Source organism: Penicillium digitatum, chromosome 1 (genome assembly GCF_016767815.1).
Source record: "Penicillium digitatum chromosome 1, complete sequence".
Taxonomy (NCBI): Eukaryota; Fungi; Ascomycota; class Eurotiomycetes; order Eurotiales; family Aspergillaceae; genus Penicillium; species Penicillium digitatum.
Genome location: NC_089384.1, coordinates 4480133 through 4494244, shown reverse-complemented (window position 1 = coordinate 4494244; position 14112 = coordinate 4480133). Strand labels below are relative to the sequence as shown.

Here is a 14112-nt window from a genome sequence, read left to right as displayed (position 1 = left end):
CATGTCTTTATTTAGCCCGTGTCTGTTTTTATATCAACATTTCAAAGCTAGAAAAAAAACAAGGATTCACAACAATGTCGCAAAGTCTACTTCATGATATTTAAGGGTCGGTTGAAATACCAGAGGCTTATTAACCCTAACTATCAAACCAACATGCCTGTATACCGAGGGTCCGAGGACTCGGCCACGGTGTGAACAGCTGCAAGTCCAATAACAAATTATCCTAACACTGCATTGCCCAATTCCACACGGCAATCCATACCCCACAATATTGAACAAATGCCGATGGCTCACAGGTTCGGGCTGTATTACATTGTGACTAGGCATGTGAACTGATGAATGTCAACTCTGAAATGCCTGACTCAAAAAGAAAGAGCGATGAGGTTGACTAGTACGAGGGAGAAGGGGCTTCCTGCCTATCAAAACTGTTTGGGCGATCGCTTGTTTCCCTGCTCTCGGGTTGTTCTAGGGATGAACCTCTTGACACCGGTGTACAGAGTACTTTGGCCATTATCTATCGTCATTGGCTCTGTGCTAAATGTCTGACTTTTTTGGTTTGCCATGTTGTATGAGAATCGATGAGTCATATTTAAATGTTCAAACTTCCTTGAGTGAAACCTTTTGTCCCCCTTCGGTTGCTGTCTTAGACATTTGCAACCATACAATGTCTCTCTTTGATTAGTCAAGGCAAAGATCACAAACTAATTAACTAGTTATGTTGCTTAAAAGATACATAGCTGACTAACAGGGAGTTTATCCCAGATGAACTTCACTTATGTCGATCTCCGTGATATAACTAATCGTGCCCGCATTTAAAACAGCTCCATATCCCTAGATCACGTGGCACAGATACATACGCTCTGTGGATAGACATTTAAAGTTATATAAAGCTGACTCTGTGGAAACAAAGAGCCATTGGCCCTGTGCAAGTCATGATTGCCTCGGTATTGTTGTGGAAAGATGCAGTTGGAGTCTGGTACGTATATCTTTCAGTCTATACTTCCCAGATGCCAAGACATCATTCTGAGTAATCCCCGGAATATCTTTGTTTCCGCATCCATCTCTCGCCTTTCCAAACCACATCCACTCTAGACCAGGCAGATAAGCTCTCTTTGGACCAGAATCCATAGACTGTGCGCTGAGCTCTCTCTCTGCGCTCCTGGTATCTATCCAGGCCAGTCGTAATTTGAGATTAGTCTGGCTCACTAGAAATCCGACCACCTCAAAGGTCACCCGAACCATTTTATCATTGGTCTCCTACCCGGCTTCAGTCGACAACCTTCGCGAGCGAATCAAAGGAGGATATTCACCGATTGTGACCGGTGACTGAGCGGGCATACTCACAGCTTGCCTTGACATACGATTCAGCCATAGCCCTTTCCCCACACTCGTGTAACACAATGAATGATCATACAACATGAGGGATCCCACTACCGATATGGAACAAAATTCACAGCAAACGACCAACGGGTCGACGGCCTCGCGTCGCAACCCGCATAAATCGGTCCGCGTCGCGTTTGGACCTGATTTAGAGACGACGATTCCCACCCGCGAAAGATCTCCAGCTCCGTTGAGTGGCCATCATCGTTCGCTCACGGCAGTTGAACACAAGCAACCTACACTGACGCCACACGGGCGCCCAATTAGCTCATCGGGAGACAACGGTGCCGTCGGAGAGATCCCACCCCGCCGCCCATCGCCTCGGAGATCAGAGAGTAGCCGACCGGCTATGCTGAAGAGAGCCAAAAGTGACTATGGACCAAGTCGGATAACCTTCGACAAAGCGGCAGGCGATGACGATGAAGATTTTGCCATGCGACATGGATGGCAGGAGGAATATACATCCAGTGAATATCTTAAGATCTTGCACTCGGTGAGCATGACCACTCCGATAGTGAGCTCCCGGAAACTAACACAATACCCCGCTAAACTTAGAATTTCTACATGTATTTCACCGAGAAACGCCACGAGACCAATGGCATCCCCAGGGATCCGGTGGGGAGTTGGCCAAGTCAGGATTGGCGCATGAAAGATCGCCTCAAAACCGTATCTGCGGCTCTGGCCATCTGCCTGAACATCGGGGTCGACCCTCCCGATGTGGTCAAAACCAATCCAACATCAAAGCTTGAATGCTGGGTAGACCCCACTTCTACCACAGGTGGTGGTCAAAACAAGATCATGGAGCAGATCGGCAAGAAACTACAGGAGCAATATGAGACTTTGAGTCTTCGGACAAGATACAAACAGTATCTGGATCCATCAGTTGACGAGACTAAGAAATTCTGCATCTCACTTCGCCGAAATGCCAAGGACGAGCGAGTTCTTCTACATTACAATGGACACGGAGTGCCGTTGCCAACTCAATCGGGTGAAATCTGGGTTTTCAACAAGAACTATACCCAGTATATCCCCGTCCCACTGTATGATTTGCAGTCTTGGCTAGCTGGGCCTAGTCTTTTTGTCTTTGATGTTTCACATGCGGGCAACATCGTCCAAAATTTCCACACTTTTGTGGAGAAGCATGAGAAAGAGAATGTTGAAACTAAGAAACGAGACCCGAATGCCGTCATTCAGAATTATGGTGACTGCATCCTTCTAGCTGCGTGCCAGAAGACGGAGTCCCTTCCGACCAATCCCGACCTACCTGCAGATCTGTTCACATGTTGCTTGACGACACCGATTGAAATCGCATTGCGCTTTTTCATCTTGCAGAACCCTTTACGCACAAACATTTCCATTGACGACTTCCGAGTTCCCGGTCGACTTCAAGATCGTCGAAGCCCTCTCGGAGAACTGAATTGGATCTTCACTGCAATTACCGATACTATTGCATGGAACACCTTACCTCGGGCTTTGTTCAAGAAGCTCTTCCGACAGGATCTAATGGTCGCCGCTCTTTTCCGCAACTTTTTGCTCAGTGAACGCATCATGCGCACATACAAATGCCATCCGATATCTTCTCCTGAATTGCCAGACACACACCATCACCCTCTATGGAAAAGCTGGGACCTTGCAGTTGAGATGGTCTTGTCTCAGCTACCTGCTCTCATTGATCAAGAAGAAGGGCGCCGGCAGTATGAGTACCAACACTCGACTTTCTTCGCTGAGCAACTCACTGCTTTTGAGGTGTATCTCTCGTCCGGCCCTACGGAGAAGAATCCACCAGATCAGCTTCCTATTGTCCTTCAAGTCCTCCTGAGTCAGGCACATCGCTTGCGGGCCTTGATTCTTCTAAGTAAATTCCTCGACCTCGGCCCATGGGCTGTCCATCTTGCACTCAGCATTGGCATCTTCCCCTATGTTGTTAAGTTGCTGCAATCAGCAGCGCAAGAATTGAAACCAGTTATGGTCTTCATTTGGGCGAGAATCATGGCAGTCGACCACACTGTACAAAATGATCTACTCAAAGACAACGGCATCCACTACTTTATCTCAATTCTGAATCCTTCTTCGCCCATTCCTGTGGGAAATGCCAGCGAACACAGGGCCATGTGTGCTTTCATAGTCTCGATCTTCTGCAAAAACTATCCCCAAGGACAGAACGTCTGCCTATCTGGTGAGTTGTTTGATTCGTGCCTCAGACATCTCGGCGACGTGGAAAATCCCTTGCTACGGCAATGGTCTTGTCTGTGTCTCAGTATGCTCTGGTGTGATTTCCCCGAAGCGAAGTGGATGGGCATTCGATGTGCAGCCCCCGCCAGGCTCTGCGAGTTGAATTTTGACCCCGTACCCGAAGTTCGCGCTGCCATGCTTCACGCTGTGACTACGTTCTTAGGAATTCCAGATCTGACAGACCAAGTTGCACAAATCGAGGAAACACTAGCCTTGGCAGTCTTGCCCATGTCTGCCGATGGAAGTGTGGTTGTAAGGAAGGAGCTTTTGGTGTTCTTCTCAACCTTCGTCAGACGCCACCAAAACAAGTTTTTGGTCGCAGCTTTTGAGGAGCTTGAGGAAGAAAAGCGGTCTGTGATTCAGCGCTGGGAGAGCGAAACCTCTCAGGCTAGCCGCTCCGAAGGACAGACTGGAGCACTAGTTTCTCATGCAACAATTCCCCAGCTATCTCGCAATACGACTTTTGGGACTATCTGGAAGCAGCTTCTAGCTCTCTCAGTTGACCCTCATCCTGATATCGCCCAGGATGCTGCCGTCATCGTTGATTACATCCACCTTGCCTTGTTGGAATCTCCAATGGCGCCACTAACTGACAAGCTTCAGAACGAGATTCTGGAAATTACGGGCTTGGCGAAATTACAATCTCGCGAGCGAACTGAGGCAAAGAAAACCGCGCCACCCTCTACACCTCCCATGTCTGGAGCGGCAGCCCCCAAACAAGAAGGTTATCTTTCTTTGGGCTTTAGACGAACTGCCAGCGTCGCTGCTTCCCTCAAAAACCTCGCTTTTGGCAATTCAACACCAGGAGACCCATCTTCAGATAACTCGAACCCTCCTTCGCCTTCAACTAGCCGTATGACCATTACCCCACGCGGTCGGGCCCCTCCTGAGTGGACCCGACCCCCGGAAGGAAATGATCATGTTGCTCCCGCAACGGCATACCACCAGGCTCCGATCCCCACATCCCGAGGGTTCGAACCCAAAGGCTTAGATGCCGTGCCGATTGTTCCCCTGAAGAGTAGATTTCTAGACTGGTCCACTGAGGTAATTACGGATTTCGAATCCCTGAAGTCCCACAACCCTTATTACCTACATTCACTCACCATTTTAAGTATTTCCGGGAGCCCCAGATGAAACCGAACGAGCCGGATGAGCCCGGGAGCTCTGACTACAACCAGCGCCTCTGGAGACGCGGCCGCAACGAAAAGATAATTGCCGAGACCCAACCACTCAAAGGAAAAGCTGGAGCGAGCCGGTGGGATAACTCGGTTGCTTTGCTATCGAATGGGAGCCAGCCCCACAAGATGTGCTTCCATCAATTCGAGGATCACCTTGCTGTCGCAGATGACCGGGATACTATCTCGTGGGTACCAACATGTCACCTGTTTTTCATGTACTTCTAACCATTGGCTTCTTATAGAATTTGGGACTGGCAGAGCCACAAACGCCTCAGCCAATTCTCAAATGGCAATCCGGTCGGGTCAAAGATCAACGAAGTTCGATACATCAATGAGGACGACCAGGCACTACTTATGACTGGATCTTCTGACGGTGTGATCAAACTTTTCCGTCATTACGAAAATAATAAGAAAATTGAAGTTGTCACAGCCTTCAGAGCCCTCCCTGAACTAATTCCAAGCAATCGCAATGCAGGCCTAGTACTTGATTGGCAGCAAGGTCAGGGTAAAGCTCTGGTTGCAGGTGATGTCAAGGTTATCCGCGTCTGGAATGCTGCTACTGAGGTGTGCACAAACGTAAGCCTTGGATTTCTTGTCTTACAAGTGTGTCGCGTTACTCACAAAATTCCAATAACAGGACATTCCAGCACGATCGGGTTCCTGCATCACATCCTTGACATCTGACCAAGTAGCAGGTAACATCTTCGTTGCTGGTTTTGGTGACGGTGCTGTCCGGGTCTTTGATCAACGGTTAAAGCCAACCACGTCCATGGTCAAAGTCTGGCGTGAGCACAAGCAATGGATTACAAATGTCCATATGCAGCGTGGTGGCTTGCGAGAACTGATATCAGGTGGCCGAAATGGTGAGGTCCGACTTTGGGATATTCGCATGGATAGCCCGATCTCCACCATCTATGCTACCAAAGACACCCTGCGGACCTTGAGTGTTCACGAGCACGCTCCTGTCTTCAGCATGTACGTTTCCTCCGCCGCAGTATTTTGAAAAAAAAAAAAATTTGTTTAGCGCTAACATGACAAAGGGGTACAAATCGGCACGAAGTCAAGACTTTCAATGTGGATGGCACTTATCTTTCTACGTTCGAGCCATACTCGAGATTCCTTCATCACAACCGATCCACGCCCATTGCCAGCACTGCCTTCCATCCCCACCGGACCGTGCTTGCCTGCGCCGCATTAAATGACCACCATGTAAATCTCGTGTCCTGCTAATTCCAACTCAGCTCCGAAATATATGGTACCTTCGTGTGACCTTCGTGTGACCTTCGTATGACCTTCGTGTGATGACCTTCATGGCACTGTTTCTTTCTCTTGTCCTAATATTACCCTTTCTGTAATATGCATTTGCATACCCGACGAACAAATCTACACGGCGTCTTGGCGATTGACTTGATCAACCATAAATTGATTGCTGCGTTGTTGGTTTTTGTTCCCTTATGGATGCTTCACTGCCGTTTGATGTTCATGACGATTCCTCTATTCTTTTACTTCATGTGAGACGGTGCGCCCATTTTCGGGTCAGAGAAATTCTTTTTCCCTTCTTATCTCTCCAATTTTCGACATCGAGGACAATCTTTTGTGGCACTGCGTGCTAGTCTTGATTGTCAGAAGGAAGAACGTAGCATACTTGTTGAAATGCCCGTGTCTGGCTCACTTTAGTGAAATAGGTACAGAGCACTAGAAGTTCTGTTTTGCATGATAGCAGCACCTGGTTTTATTCTTCTTCCTACACTAATTGGTGACTCCTGGCAACTTTCGTATGAACTTGCTCAGGTCTTTATGGGCATACTTGAGCACTCTACCCGGGCAGCGTCATAATCAGCCGACTATATGGCCTATGTCCTTGGCCATAAAGGACTGACTGGGGGACTCGATTCTAGAATCTCAGACGGGTTAGAAACGATGTTGAAGCTATATTGTAAGTCTATTTTAAGTGCGTTTATTGTCTTTATGAGAAAAATATTTCCTTCTGGCCATTGGCATATAACCTGAAGCACACAACAGTCTAGGGAAGAGTGGAGGGAGAAGTAGATAGTACATCTTTTCAGACAGGACTTCTCGTTCATTTTATGTTATATGATGTATAACCTTGCCATTACATACCGGAAAGAAGCAAGCAAGGGCAAATATGATCACGTGCGTGACTTTCAACAACCTGCTAGGCCAAAAGATTACGAGGACAAACAGAACATATGTTTGTCATTGCAGTGGCATATATATCAGGCCCCAACACTCGTTGAAGTCCACAATTTAATGCTTAGCATTGTCAACTATGATAGATATCTGGGCAAATGAGATGTCAAAAAAAGAAAGAATTGATTAGATGAAGTTTTATTGACCCTATTGCAAAAAAAACGGCTCAAAATTCGAAGCATGAGCAGATGCTTTGGAAATATATCCTCAAACATCGACCCAAGCTATTTTGTATTGGCATTCGATTGAAGGAAACAAGACGACAAAACGAAAAAAGGACGATTGTTGTTAGTTCATATTCATCAAAATTTTTTTAAAAAAAAGCCAAGAAGACAGCCTAGAAAAGGTTCACATCACTCTCAAAAATCGCCTAGTAGTTGCGCTGGCTGCCGAACGACTGCTTCTCCTCAACTCTGGGGTCAAGCTTGTTCAGTAGGTCGGAGCTGTGGGGACCAGTAGTCTTTCCAGTCTTCGAGATTTGGTCGTTGTAGCTGCTGCCACTACGGGCTCCGTAGGAGTCATTAGCGCCATAACTCGACTGTCCAATGGAGTTGCCGTAGCTATCACCTCCAGATACGGGGTTTCCAGAGTCATAGCCCAACTGCCCGGTGGAACTACCATAGTTGTCGCTACCGGACAGAGGCTTACTTGAACTGGACACTCCGGTTACGGTGGAATGGCTAGCGATTCCAGAAGCAGGGTTGCTGGAGCCATATCCGGTCTGCCCAGAAGAGTTGCCGGAAGTACCACCAGTTAAGGGGTTGCTGGAGACATGGCTGGTGGTACGGCCGTAGTTGTCGCTTCCAGAAAAGTTGTTGCCGGAACCATAGCCCGACTGCCCGGTGGAGTGACTGGTGCTTCCAGATACAGGGTTGTTGGAACCATAGTCAGTCTGTCCAAGTGAGTGGCCAGTGGTGCTGCCGTAGGTGTTGCTAGAGCCTGTAGTTCTAGCGTGTTTTCCTTGGTTGTCTGCATTAAAGCATCACATTAGATGTTTGACTAACAGCAAATGTTTTGTGTTTAAGACAGATAGAAAAGAACAAGTTCAACCTACCAAAATCGCTGTCCACACGGGGGTCAACCTTGTTGGCTAGCTTAGAATCATGGGAGCCAGCATTAGTTGTGCTAGAGCCAATGTCGGATGATCCGTATCCGCCAGCAGTGTTGGATCCGAAGGTATCAGATTTGCTGCCATAGTTCCCAGATGTTTCCGGGCCAACATCAATTGGACCCTTGCGGGAGGCATTAAAAGTACCAGAGTTGGCGTCACCGTGACCAGTGCCATAGTCTCCAGCACCAGTAGTGGAAGAGTTATTATAGCCAACTCCAGGGCCAGAGCCATAAGTGTTGGAACCTGTGTTGGTCGGAGTGTGTTTGCCAGGAGCACTGTCCGTGGTGTTGCTCGAGGATCCATAGTTATCGCCGGTATCTATATGAACATAATTGTTAGCGTCCCAAAGCGCGTCTTGTCACTAGGAACAGCGAACCATCGATCTTGCTGCTGGTTGTCTTGGACTCATCGTGGTGATGACCAGTCACGGCATCCTTGACCTTATGAATAATGCTCGACATGATGGGTGATGATATGCTGTGATGGTAATAAAAGTTTTTCAAACAGATTTGAGGTGGGTTGAAATCGACTATTGAAAAGGTTGTTTGGGTCGGGTTGTTGTGTTGTAGATAAACCAGATGAAACAGCGCTTCCAGTAGCGAGTTTATATGCTTAATTATCTAAGGTTGTCCTGGTTAGACCACCTACGAAGACTGAGTGACGCCATAATGCGGGGGTTCCACGAGTACATTTACCAGTGAAACAAGGATCCGAACTCTTTGACTGTCCCGTTTACAGCTGTCATGACGTCCCAAACGGGTTTACACGTACAGAGAGTTTTTCTTGGCTGAAAATGAGGAGACCTATCAGTGTCATCCATCGTCATGTCCCGTATCTACAAGACCAAGCCCGCCACTGAGTAAAAACTTGCAAGGATACATTGTAGATCCGCACGTCCATACGCCGACTGAAATTTCACACTAAGTTGGTTTCCCCAATTTCGTACCAATCGGTGCCAACAGATCTCTGAATTTGGCATTGTTATGCTATGGGTAGTGGAAGTTCCGCTATCAAATTATCTTATGGCCTCATTAGTAGACTCAGTTGTGTTAGTTTTGTAGTCCTTCGCTCTTACAAAAGGAGTAGACACTTGAAAGGCAGACAGGGAAATTCTAGATTCCTCACAATAAGCTAGTCCTGTTCTGGAAGTATACGTCATATATGCCCGGCGTCAAAATTTTACGCTAATCCACATATAGTAGGTGGGGCAAGCTTTATCGATCGTCAAATCCAAAAATATCTCACTGACATGCCTTAATGTTATATTAACTATATTAAGCATCACACCCCGTAGAATAAGTTTGATGATTCAACCAGCTATTACAACTTAAAGTATATGACATAGGTATGTGTGCATTGATTTTGCGATACTAACCGAAAATCAAAAAAGCGGTGGATTACGTAGGTGCCTAGCAGTGATGGCATGATCGGCAATCGCAGCTCTGGGTCCAGAACCTTGAAACAGATATCAAATCTATATCAAATCTACAATTTGTGTCTTTTGGCGCGAGATCGCAAAAGATCATGACCTCTTGTTAACATAATGTGATATTGTACGAATTACAGAATTTTGTTCGTGTGTTTTTGTCAAACTCTCTCTCACAATACTGGTTGAAGTTTTTTTTCCAAAAAAAAACCTATATTGTATTTTTTGATCTTGAAGGCGCCTGGTGCTATAAGTAAAGAAAATACACATGTTTAAATAATCCAATATGAATCCAAGCTGCTACCTTTTCAAGCTTATTTCTTTCCAGTATATCTTGCGCTCAAGAGGGTCATGTGATTTGAGGCACCAAGGCTAACACTTTGCCTCAGGCTTTAAACACATGATACGGCGGGCATGCCGTCACTGACCCGGGGTTAGATAATCCACATCATGAGTTCACTTCCCCTTCTCCATCTGCCTGGCTTCACTTGAACTCCCCTCCGCCTCTCTATATTGTCTTGTTGCCCGCTGCTTTGAATTTGCGTGCACTCGTGTTGGCAGTAATCGTCAACTACCTTCAACCAGCCATAGTGCTGCTCATTGCGCTCGATGAGTGGCCACCTGCAAGCTTGCTGCCAGCTGTTGGATTGGTCATAAAGAGTCCAGCCAAAGCATTGTGGTACGGCGGAGCCGCTGGCACCGTCATTCTTTTACTTGACCCACCCTCAACTTTCTGTGATTAGATATCTCCGATCAAGCCACTCTTCGACCAACGTGGTTAAAACCATCTATCAGAGACATGCGACCACCACGCCTGCTCATCTTCCTCTTCTGTCTTATCTTCTTTCCAATCCTCCTCACCTTCTTTTCCGCGCTGATATCGCCCGATGTAACAACTCCCAATACCCTCGCTAGTCAGACAACTGGGCTGCGCACTTTGTTTTCTTTCACCATACCGTCGTCCCTTTTCCCTCCGTCGGCCATTATAAGTCTCACCGACGACAACTCAACCTTCTTCCTAGCCCGGCCAGCGGCATTTGGTCCGCTGCTGCCAACCAAAGGCCTCAGCGGTCAGTTATGGGTGGGAAGTGGCTTTGGTGAGGGGGGATTAGCTGGTGGTGTGGAAGGGGAACTGGGCTGCTCCGATATTCCCGGCTGGGGCGAGAGCACCAATCATAAGAAACAAGACAAACCCCCCAGGAGCGTGGAGCAGACTTCCGGCATCTCCGGTGGTAGTACAGTGAATGATCAATCACCAAACCGCCCGCGGTCGGTGTCGCAGGCCGACACTACACCTCAGAATGATAGAGATGATCCAGCCAACCCACCCTTGACTAACGATGGCACCGACGATCATCTACATCATCCACTCGCTGAATCCGGTGCTTCTAACCCCGGGATGAGTCAGAAATTTGGAGATTACGTACAAAGCAAGCCGCCTGCGCATGCCGACATTCAATCACTACAGGAAACTGCCGAAATTCAGGGTAAGGTCGTGCTGTTGAGTCGGGGTGGCTGTGGGTTTTTGGAAAAGGCCAAATGGGCGCAACGACGAGGAGGGGTCGCTTTGATTGTCGGCGACGATACTCGAGGTGGCAACTTAGTTACCATGTACGCACGAGGCGATACATCGAACGTCACGATCCCGGCATTGTTCACATCCCACACTACTGCTCATCTTTTATCGTCATTGGTTCCTGGACATGCCGGTGGAACTGCCGGTTTGGGAGATGTGTTAAAATCATCACAGGCGAAGCTGGCAGGACAGGCTGACGCCAACAAAGAACGGGTGGCAACTACATCAGCAACAACAGCCATTCCAAGTCCAACTGCTAGAAGCCATTCGACATCCAAGGAGACACTTGCGCCCTCGTCTCCTTCGAAAGGCGGCTTTTTCCGTGCAATTGGCGCCTTCCTGGGATTGTGCGATAAGAACGAAGGTTCGCAGCATCTGGAAGACAGCCGACGTCCGCCCAGCAGCGGCAACATTGACTGGATCAGCCTAGGCTCACAGGATGAAAAGGAAGCCCCATCGAGCGCCTGGAGGAGATCAACTGATTTCAATTATCGTGGTCGGGCCAAAGGAGACGACGTATTCGACAGCCACAAGGCAGACATGTCCTCGGAAAGTTCTGAGGATGATGACTTTGTTATCGGTGTCCAGGACTGGAGAGATCCCGACTTGATGCCTCCTAAGAGTAGCACACCCCCGACAGCAGGCACCTCTGTATCTGGCAAAGATGCAGCTAAGACTGCCAGCGCGGATAAAGATGCTGCTTCCTCGCCCAATGGCCTTCAGGGTGGTAGCATCACACCAGGAAGTGGAGAATACCAGAGCATCGACAAATCCAGTGCTGGTTTTCATGACGCGCGCCTCAAGGGGTCTGAAAAAGAATCTATCGGAACTCATGGGAAATCTGGGTCTTCAACAAAGGGTTGGTTTTCAAGTCACTTTGGATGGGGAGATGATACCCAGCAAGATTTTCAGCCTTCCTCGTCGCCTTCCCTTCAGAAAAGTACTGCACCAAACCAGCAGATGCAAAGTAACCCTCACACATCGAGCCGTCTAAGCGCGGAGTCTTCCGAGCATGAAGGTCTCTGGGTTACCATGACACCTACCAGCATGTCTACCAGCCCCTTTTTCGATACTCTACTGGTCCTTGTCGTCAGTCCTTTGCTCACACTAACGGTTGTTTATGCCCTTTTGCTGCTCCGGTCTCGTATCCGTCGTCGTCGCTGGCGTGCGCCGAAGTCGGTCATCGAGCGACTTCCTGTCCGAACCTACCACACAATAACAACCACTTCTTCGTCATCTGCCAACTCAACGCGTCCCCCTAGTCCCGATCCTATCTCCCCGACTTCCCCACTCCTTGGCAATGAAAGCCGGCCAAGTGCATCCCGATCAAACAGGTCACGTTCACAAACTTTCTCGGGCACTATGCTAGACTCATCTGCCATGCCCAAGGAAGAGAAGTGCAACCTGCAAAGCGGATCTACCTTGTGGCGACGCAAGTATACAGGAAGGCAGGTGGAGTGCGTCGTATGTCTTGAGGAATATGTCGATGGCCAGAGCCGGGTTATGAGCTTGCCCTGTGGCCACGAATTCCACGTGGAATGCATGTAAGTGACCTGAAATGAATTTGGTCTTTGTTTGGATATTTATCTAACCTCCTTTCTCAGTACCCCCTGGTTGACTACTCGTCGACGAACTTGTCCAATCTGTAAAGGCGATGTTGTACGTTCGTTGGCACACTGTCAACCCGGCGATTCTCGGGGTAATCGTGAGCAGTCCAATGACGACGTTCACTCCGCCCACTCAAACTCTCGAGGCAGCGCATCTTCCGCTCCGTTGCTAATTGAAGGCGCCAATGTCGATGCCTCAGATCCGGAACAAAATGCAGGTCTACTTGGCGACCATGCAAATTCTGCTCCACCGTCAAGTTGGCGAAACCTGGCTACCCTCAGCTTTTCTGCTCTAAGCGGCGATACCATATGGCACCAGGCTCGTGCAGACCGTAATCGCTAACGTTAATACTCTTAACACTCTTTTCGATTTTCCTTTTTGTTAACCATTCCCCCCTCCGTCCTTTGGGATTTGCTCTCCTTGTATTGAAGCATGCTGTATTAGCGTTTGGAGTTTCTTATGATTTGAATCTGTTTGGCGTTGGGTGAGAACAGTTCGGCGTGCTGGGCGATGGCAAAGTGCCTGCAAGCGTTGTTGAAGCGGCTGAGATATACCGCAGGTCAATCATTCCAATTTTGTATGTTCGTATGTTATTTTGGTAGAATGGATATCTGAATGGATTCCGATGACAACTGGTCGTCATCAACATTATTACAACGCCACCATAGTTTCATCTGGTCTGTTGGCGCTCTATGATCACACTGTTCACACCAAATTCACTGCAGGTACTCTTCTAATTGATCGCAATCGAAGCTGTTCAGACTGTTATTTCCATTCAACCCATGCAGAAAGCAACGCTCAACCTCAATCCTTCTTGACATAGACATTCCCAGCAATATCCCCAAACACAACAAGCGCATGAACCAACCGATCACGCAACCAATTCAATACGAGGAATCATATCCCGACCCAAAGGCAAGGACCTGTCACTCTCACGCCCAGCACCAACCTATACTCTACTAACAACTTAACAACAGGTAAACCAGAGATCAATATACCCAAAAATAAAACAGATAACTATACCTTGATACATCGCCTTGGCAGCCTTGTCCTTGTCGCCATCAGTAACAAGCTTACCGGTCAGCAACGAATCCAGAATCTTTGCAGCCAGTACATAGACGAGAAGTCCTTCAGAACAGAACGAAAAAATAAAAACACACGATCGATCTATAGCAGCCTTCGCCGCATAGGCACCCATACTCTCCCTCCCCTCCAACCCAGCCCCAGAATTAACATTAACAACAACTCCAAGCCGCCTCTCCCTCCCCCCCAGACACAACCGCTCTAATCAGCCGGGCCGGTCTATGATCTAGCCTCTATCTGGGTCCGTAGCACCTCATCCTAGAACTGCTCTACTGCCCCGAGGATCGCGTATCCGGCATTGTTGACC

General features: G+C 48.1%; 3 protein-coding genes across 3 annotated transcripts; 2 read left to right on the top strand and 1 right to left on the bottom strand.

Moving 5' to 3' along the window:
- Nucleotides 1-1417: 1417 nt before the first annotated feature.
- Nucleotides 1418-6020, top strand: Pdw03_3884 (Regulatory associated protein of TOR; the record flags this gene model as incomplete). The annotated part of the gene is made up of 6 exons (XM_014676240.2): nucleotides 1418-1873; nucleotides 1936-4656; nucleotides 4725-4975; nucleotides 5033-5366; nucleotides 5428-5765; nucleotides 5831-6020. 6 exons carry the CDS (start codon nucleotides 1418-1420, stop codon nucleotides 6018-6020), a joined length of 4290 nt encoding a protein of 1429 aa, XP_014531726.2.
- Nucleotides 6021-7371: 1351 nt separating this feature from the next.
- Pdw03_3883 (uncharacterized protein) lies at nucleotides 7372-8573 on the bottom strand (the record flags this gene model as incomplete). Its single annotated transcript, XM_014676241.1, has 3 exons — nucleotides 7372-7970; nucleotides 8056-8430; nucleotides 8489-8573. 3 exons carry the CDS (start codon nucleotides 8571-8573, stop codon nucleotides 7372-7374), a joined length of 1059 nt encoding a protein of 352 aa, XP_014531727.1.
- Nucleotides 8574-10337: 1764 nt separating this feature from the next.
- On the top strand, nucleotides 10338-13064 carry Pdw03_3882 (Protease-associated PA; the record flags this gene model as incomplete). Its single annotated transcript, XM_014676242.1, has 2 exons — nucleotides 10338-12658; nucleotides 12719-13064. 2 exons carry the CDS (start codon nucleotides 10338-10340, stop codon nucleotides 13062-13064), a joined length of 2667 nt encoding a protein of 888 aa, XP_014531728.1.
- Between the last annotated feature and the right edge of the window lie 1048 nt (nucleotides 13065-14112).